Source organism: Trachemys scripta, chromosome 9 (assembly GCF_013100865.1).
Source record: "Trachemys scripta elegans isolate TJP31775 chromosome 9, CAS_Tse_1.0, whole genome shotgun sequence".
NCBI lineage: Eukaryota > Metazoa > Chordata > Testudines > Emydidae > Trachemys > Trachemys scripta.
The window spans coordinates 75,930,439-75,939,282 of NC_048306.1; the positions used below are offsets into that span (position 1 = coordinate 75,930,439).

General features: G+C 38.4%; 1 protein-coding gene across 3 annotated transcripts in view; it reads left to right on the plus strand.

Annotated features, from left to right (window-relative positions):
* AGTR1 (angiotensin II receptor type 1) overlaps positions 1-4,891 on the plus strand; it is a 50,816-nt gene extending 45,925 nt beyond the window's left edge. For all 3 annotated transcript variants that reach the window (XM_034781763.1, XM_034781762.1, XM_034781764.1), the window contains exon 2: positions 791-4,891. In XM_034781763.1, coding sequence (XP_034637654.1) covers positions 840-1,919 — 1,080 coding nt within the window. In that variant the 5' untranslated portion in view covers positions 791-839 and the 3' untranslated portion in view covers positions 1,920-4,891. The remainder of the gene's footprint in view (positions 1-790) is intronic.
* Positions 4,892-8,844: the final 3,953 nt, after the last annotated feature.

Below are 8,844 nucleotides of genomic sequence, written 5' to 3' on the forward strand. Positions count from 1 at the left end.
AAACATCATTACAACTTTTATCGTACTCCATATTTGGTCCTATGCAACAACAGCTATATTCTACCTGTTCCATGCACATAATTTCCACCAAGGTCCAATTACACAGAGGTTCTCTGTGTGAATTTCCCACTGAAGTCAATAAGTGTTCCAGGCAAGAAACAACTACAGGATTGAGGCAGTTGATATCAATGGGAGTTTTGTGCAAAGGCGCTGGGGAAAATAGACCTGTGAGTTTGTATTCCTAGAATGCACCACTGAATGTTTGCTTCCACCTGAAACTAACCAAAGGCCCTATCCCGACATCCATTTGTGTACTGAAATTCTGATTTCATAAAGAATGATGGCAGGATATGGCCAGAGGAGTGTAAAATGAAATAGAATAAATACAATGATATGAGGTTTAAAAAAATTAAGGATTTTGGTAGTGTTAAATACATAAAATAGGCATGTATAGCCCAGGGTATACATTAATACAAAGAGAAGACAGCACACATTGAGAGAAATATAAAGAACTGGAAAATGTTTCCCCATCTGTTTGCAACAGGAATTTTGCCTGAATAAGGGCTTGTTAAGGATTTGGCCTGTAACCCAGACTTCATCTGAATCGGATGGAGATGTTCAGTTAAGGAAAAGTAGATTAATTTCTCATGTCCTCATTTCCTTAGAAGTGTAGTTAAAATTTTCTTCAGTGAACTGGATTCATCATTGCTACATAAGGTACAGTCTTGAATTTAACTGTAAAAAAGCCCCCCAAAAAACCTCACTTATGACTTTTTTCTTTTTCACCCAGATAAAGTTTATATTGTGCCTGAAACCAACCTGCAATTGAAGAGATCAAGATGAGCCTTAATTCATCTACCGAAGGGACTGTTAAAAGAATCCATGTTGACTGCCCCGTTTCAGGAAGGCATGCCTATATATACATTATGGTTCCAACTGTTTACAGCATCATCTTTATTGTAGGCATATTCGGGAACAGCTTGGTGGTCATTGTCATTTGTTTCTACATGAAATTAAAGACTGTGGCTAGTGTCTTTCTGTTGAATTTAGCCCTGGCTGACTTGTGTTTCCTAATGACATTGCCACTGTGGGCAGCCTACACAGCCATGGAATACCACTGGCCTTTTGGCAACTGTTTATGTAAAATAGCATCAGCTGTGGTAAGTTTCAACCTGTATGCCAGTGTGTTTCTACTCACATGTCTTAGCATTGACCGTTACCTGGCTATAGTACATCCAATGAAGTCCCGACTTCGGCGCACCATGCTTGTTGCCAAAATAACCTGCATCGGCATCTGGCTGCTAGCAGGACTGGCTAGTTTGCCTGTCCTAATTCACCGTGATGTATTTTTTGTTGAGAATATGAATATGACAATTTGTGCTTTTCGGTACAAGACCCATAATACAACACTGCCTGTTGGGCTAGGTTTATCTAAGAACATGTTGGGTTTTTTAATTCCCTTTTTGATAATTTTAACAAGCTACACCTTAATCTGGAAGACACTCAAGAAGGCTTACCAAATTCAGAAAAACAAGACCAGAAATGATGACATTTTTAAGATGATTGTGGCAATAGTACTTTTCTTCTTCTTTTCCTGGATTCCTCATCAAGTGTTTACATTTCTGGATGTATTAATCCAGCTACGTATCATAACAGATTGCCAAATTGTTGATGTTGTGGATACAGCTATGCCCTTCACCATCTGCATAGCTTACTTCAACAATTGCTTGAATCCCTTTCTTTATGGTTTTTTTGGAAAAAAATTTAAAAAATATTTCCTGCAGCTACTAAAATACATTCCACCAAATGTCAGAGCACATCCAAGTCTAACAACAAAAATGAGCTCCCTTTCCTATCGACCATCAGAAAACTTAAGTTTATCCATGAAAAAGACTATTGGGTCTTTTGACATTGAGTGATGTCTTTTGTGCTATATGTTTCTAGAACAACCTTGCATATCAAACTTCACCCACAGTCCTGACCATCAGAGCTTACTGCACATTACTAAGACATTAAATCATCTACTAGAAATCATCTTTGGAAGATTTAGCAGTGTCCTTTTATATTGTCAAGAGGACAGTTTGTTATTTTTATTTGAAGCAACCCAAGAAGGTGGCAGTTGGAAGTCATTTAGCATCCTTCCTCAGAGCTCAGAACTTTAGAAGAAGCGTACATGATGCTCCTGGAAAGATCTCAGAACTTAGGTTAAGGCATGATCATTTATGAATTATATGAACTCTGCAGAATTTACTTTCAACATACATAAGCAATTCTAAGCATGGAATTGTTATGCAAAGTGTTGCCAGAGTCAAACAGAATGTTTGTTTTCTTTCACATGATATTTGGTGGGGATGGTGGAGAACAGAGCTATGTCTGAAATATGAAAAATATCCATTTTTCCTTGATACAAATATTGCGTATCATTACATTTATAATATACCCAGTTGGTGAAAATATATATATTCTACATATGCAGGTCTCACTCCCATCTCAGATTGAGATTTAAGGATCAAGACTGTGTTCACATACATTTTTGCTATTATTATTCATTTTAAACATGGCAAAAGTTTATATAATATATGAAATAAAATGCAGTTTTATTTATTAAATATATTTTTTTATAAATCTATATTTCTATTAGTTATATTCTATACAAGGAAACATTACTTTGTACACACACATTTTTATCACTATGTTAAATGTAGGTTGGGTATTTTTATGGCCATAGTTTATATATGAACCAGTCTTACTTTCACTGGACCATGAATATCCCCTATTGACTTCAGTGGGATTACTCATGGAATAAAATTTTACTTTATGTGAGTAAGAAAATCAGAATCTGCCCCATATTAGCAAAATATGGACATCCTGTGATAGAGGTCGTTAGCAAACTTTAAAGGATAAGCCAAAATTATTTTCATAGAATAATTACAGCACTAAATGAAAAATAAACACATTAATTCAATCCACTCAGAACTTCTCAAACTCCTAAAAAATGTTCCATTTTCTTCAGTATTTTTGGACACTCAAAACTCCACAAAGCAAAAATGTACTAATACTTATTGGGTCAAATTCTGCTCTCAATCATAGAAATGAAAATGTACGAATAAATTTTGCTCTCAATTTCTATATTTACACCAAAATAATTATGAGCAGAATTTGATCCTGAAGGTCATGGAATTATTCCCCTATTTACGTCTGAATAACTGAGAGCAAAATCTGGCCCAGTTAAAAAAAAAATATTTGCAGACAGATTCTTGCCGATAAACCTCTAACTTCTAAAATAATTTTCTCACTATAAAGGATATTTAAGCACTGGAACAGGTTACCTAAGGAGATTACAGAATACCAGTCACTGAAGATTTTTAAGAACAGGTTAGATAAACAGTTGTCCGGGATAGTCTAGGTATACTTAATCCTGTCTCAGTGCGGGAAATGGATTAAATGTCCTCTTGAGGTCCCTTCCAGCCCTACATTTCTATGATTCTATAATTCTAAATGAGAACAGTGACACCTCTTTGAGGAAACCTAAACTTATAACATTTTCTTACCTCCTTTTTAATTCACCTAATAACTTTCCAGAAAACTTTGTTCAATTCTAATTTAAAATTGTCTAATCTCTGCAAAAGCAAATCATCTGTTTACAAAATAGTCTGGCAGAGAAAGATAAAAATTTAAGAAAAAGTTCCTGATCATTTCAGATGAATGATATAAACAAATACATAACAGTGAGATTATCATCCTAAATGCAGTATTTTCACAAATTAGAGATGACACATTTAACTAGTTTTTGAGTCCGATTGTGAGTTGTAGGATTATCCCTAACTTCTGAATATAGATATTATACACAGAGAAATATTATTCCAGGATTTATTTTCACTGTGGAAAATGAAAGGCACCATTATTGTTATATTATTTATTATATTGATTTTAATATTAAAGTATAGCTCAGAATTAGACAATGAAATATATGTAAATGATAATCACCTAAATAAACTTTCTACTTATGTATTTAATAACTTACATTTAGGCTAAATCTGCTCTCGGATTTGCACATGATATTCAATTAACACCAATGGAAGATATGTACCCGAAGGCAAAATTTGGTCCATTATACTTTGAATAGTATCCAAAGTAGTTGCATTGCATTAAATACTCAATAAGTTGAAGCAGGAGTATTAGATTTTGATAGATATATGCACGCATTGATATTTAGGGCCTCATCTACCAGAGAGCATCCATCCTTCCCATTTGCAGGTTAGCTGGCTGTGGATGCTATCTGCTGGACCAGGCCATTTATGTGTGTTGGATACTCATATATCAGCTTAAGATGAGAGATGATCTCCCTGTCTTCTCATGCATCTGCAAGCCAATTCATCTTCCCATCTGGGGTATGAGTTCCATAGGATTAACCACCTCACAGGCTTGTGAGTGTTATTTTTAAAATTATCTGGGGGGAAAAACAATTGTCTAGCAGCAGAAAATGAACAGGGAGGTACATTGGTCAGTGGTTTTGATCACTTTGGCCTCAGGAAAGCTTGTGGCTTAGTAACAATTGCAGGAAAACTACTGCTTGGGGTTCTAAGCTTGTACAAATCCTGGGGCAAATAAGAGAGATGTATACTTGGATGTGTGACTATGGGAGAGGTAGAGAAGTAGTGCACATGGTGTGTTTTTAATGAACAACCAACCCCACACTGGTAATTAGAGGGAGTAGGGGATTAATCTTTTGCTAAATAATTATTTAGTCATGGCTTTTATTGGAGGGGAGGAAGAGAATAGGTGCTAAATGTGGGTGGTTCCTAGTCTAGGATTTGCAAAACCAAATTAACAGATGGTGGATAAGAAACTACCCAAATACTACAGATTAAAATTAAGAAATCTTAAAAAAGACCAGGCTTCCAAGTGTGCAGCCTCCAGGGACACTGGGTGGAGGCAGCACTGCTAACTCTTTTAAAACAGAGTCAGAAGAGTGGGAAGGACAGTACACCTCTACCTCGATATAACGTGACCCGATATAACACGAATTCGGATATAACGCGGTAAAGCAGTGCTCTGGGGGCGGGCTGCGCACTCCGGTGGATCAAAGCAAGTTCAATATAACACGGTTTCACCTATAACGCGATAAGATTTTTTGGTTCCCGAGGACAGTGTTATATTGAGGTAGAGGTGTACGTACAGTTCCCAGGTCCTCTGCAAAGCCACCAAATTGACATTTAAGAGCAGACTCATCCCTGGTTTTAGTACTATGGGCCGTTGCAGCAACACAAGAGTGTTCTTGCTTTTATGCCTCATATCTCCTAGCCTGCCCTGGAATGCTCTCCACAGGCCAAGTCTTGGTCTCTTGCACAAAATCTGCCTGAACTCACTATGTGTAAGGAGGGAGACAGAGCACTAGCACAGCTCCTTCATAGCCACTACTACAGTCCACTGGCTGTAGTGACAGCAGCTGCCCCTAATATATGGGGAAGGGGAGTTGGCCCAGTGAATCCACATAGTGAAGATGCCCCCCGGCCACACCTCCATTTCCTCCTCTCCACTTCTGTGGAGAAAGCTGCCTCTCCACAATCTACTGCTGCAGTTCAGCTCTTTGCCTATGGTCAGAAGGAAAAAGTAAGATTTGGCTCCTTAGACACTTCGGATGACTCCCGTTCACTTCAGTGGGCCTTTAATCAGGCCTGTATAATTTGCCCTCAATATAAATGTTAGTTATACTGTCCTAAGGAGAACAAACTCCTAAGGGCTTAATAAATACACGGTTTAATAAATATAATGTACACATTGTCCATGTATGCTGGAAGAAGGACAGGAGACACTGGATGTGGTTTAATTAGGCCACAATTTTATTCTTAAATGTCTGGGAGTACCCAGCAGATAAAAGTGTACAGTGTAGGTAATTCCATAATCATTTCACTATATACAGGCGCTTCCATCAACCTGCCCCCTTACCCATCCTGGTCCCCAGCCAGCTGGCTGCTGGGACCTCACCAAAATGATGGCTAGGGGGTGGCTATAAAGGAGGGGCCCCAAACACTTCCTGTTTCTGCTCTCTTAAATCTTTTACCAATCTGCTTTATCTGATCGCTGTATCCATTCCCTGTGGAGTACTGGTAATGGACATCTGCCCAACCATGTAAAGAGTTGTGATATTATAGCCTAACTCCCATTTCATGTTTGCCCCAACTAAGCCCCCTAAAACCCACTGTGGGGTAGGTGGAAAAACCCCACTTCACCTTGGCCAATCTGGCGGTGAAGGAAAAATTTCTTCCCAGCACCCCAAGAAAGGAGCAACTAACACAATGCCCACAGTAAGTCCTGACAAAACCTGGGATTTGACTACTTCCATAGGTAGGTGAGGCTCCATCTGGTTCACGTAAAAGAGGGCTTTTCCTGCACCAACATGGACCTTTATAGTCCCCCACTCTTCTGGTAGATCTGGGGGGATGGATCAACATCCCCATGCTGACCTGGTCTTCAGCTGCAGCAAAGTCATTCCCTGGCTCTCTAACCCTTACAGGGGCACACACCTTTTCCAACAAGCCAGCCAAAGGTGCCCACAGCTTAATGTGTGGTGAGGTCATTATAATGTGACTATTTTAAAATAGATGTATTTATAGATCACCTTTCATCCTGAGAAGGGCCAAAGCACTTTATCAACTATGAATCTGTCTCAATACTTTCCTCAGTTAGTATGGGAAACTCCTGCATATATTAATGGAGTCTCTAGCTGTGAATCAAGGACAGTATACAGTCCTAAATACAGGAATTACTTCACCCACTCCTGTCACTTCACACATATATGCTGTTGCCATGTTTGAATGAATATTTTGTATTTCCTTTCTGCTGGCAGAATCATGTTTAAGCAATGGTATACCTGAGATGTGCATTATATTTATTTCTATTTATTGTGTAATAGTACTTTATATGACTCATGTTTCACTCTGAACATCCTCCTACCCTGTACTTCGTGTTCTTATGCTCCATCATATATGTGCGCATTTACTGGACTAAATTCCAATGAAGACAATAGAGTTATATCAGGGATGAATTTGGCCATTATCTTAATGATTTTTGTTTTACAGTGTTTGTCAAGGTACTGCGGAGTGAATTATGCCAAAAGGCTTTTCTGATTTTCCAGAATTATCATTCTGTTAAGATTCTCATCATGTACTTAAACAACGAGGAGTCTGGTGGCACCTTAAAGACTAACAGATTTATCTGGGCATAAGCTTTTGTGGGTAAAAAACCCACTTCTTCACATGCATGGAGTGAAAGTTACAGATGCAGGCATTACTTGGGAGTACCTCACAAGTGGAGAGAAGGTAGTACCTCACAAGGCAATGGCCCAGTCAACACTGGTTCTCCACTTGTGAGGTAACTCCCTTCTCTTCGTGTGTCATTATATAATGCCTGCATCTGTACTCTGTAACTTTCACTCCATGCATCTGAAGAAGTGAGGTTTTTTACCCATGAAAGTTTATGCCCAAATATATCTGTTAGTCTTTAAGGTGCCACCGGACTCTTTGTTGTTCTTGTGGATACAGACTAACATGGCTACCCCCGATACGTGTCATCATGTACTTGCAATTCTGGCAGCATCAGTGGCTGTGTATGTGATTCCCAGGTTTTTCTCTTTTCCTTGTGTAGCTCCAGTAATGATTCATCTCTCATCTAATGTGACTTCCTGTCAAAATATACTGTATATTACAATTGTACGTGCTGATGTTCCCCAAGATAAGTTTTGCAAAGAAAAGAGGGCCAAACGTCAGAAACACTGAAAAAAACCCTACAAAGTGGGAGGTTGCTTATATTGAAAATTTTCATCATTTGAGTTTGTAGAAAGTTGTTTTTAGTATGTGATGTTAAAACACTAAACACAAAATCTGTTCATTGTGTTAGTAATAGCTAGAAAAAGTTTTGAAAGGCATATCTCTGAAAACAGCATGACCAGATCCAGATATACAATATCTATCTACTCTCATCAAGCTATTGTTATCCCACTGCAAGGCCAAGGTCTCTTCAACGCTGTTCCTCTACATCATGCTGAAGGGCTTGGCCAAAACCCCATGACACCTGAGGTTGCAAGCCGACGAGGCTGAGTTATCAATCATCAAGTCCGTTTCCCCAGCGACCTCGCTACCAAGGCTGAACTAACACATTGCTAATCCCAATGGCAAGAGTTGACAGGCTCATTGCCATTGATTGTCGCCTTAGGTCCAAGCCCTGTGTATACACTCATTGAGATCATTGTGGGGGGGGAGAACATATGAATTTAAAGCAGCGCAGCAGTGAGAAATATGATAGTTGTAGTGCCTAGTGTGATGTTCTATAACTTTAAATAGATGTATGAAAAACTAAGCAACAAGATTTAAATGTAGAATGTTTTCTACAGTGTTTTTGTGCAGATAATTTGTAAAGTGATGAATGTTAACTGTTTGTTGCTTTATTAGAAATAATTTTAAATTGCATAAGGCCTTCTTGTGTAACTGTATTATTCTTGTATAGGATAAGAGTTGCTTCTGTTGTCTTTATTATGAACATTAATGCCTGGGTCATCATTTAAAGATAATGTTTTTCACAGGGGCAGCTTTCCTGTTATGTTGGCCATTTGGGAGGGACAGTTAAAACGTTTCCATTTTATTACAAGTACTTAAGAAGTATTAGAGTTATGACGAAAAGCTGAAAACTGGAGAAAGTGGCAAATATAATGGCAGTTTGAACGAAATGTTAGCTCTGTTCCTCAATCATACTGAAGTTCTCATAATTAATACTATACTATGGTCGTTGTGCTCCAGGGAGGGTCTGATCCAATTCCCTTTGAAATAAATGCAAAGACTCCACCTG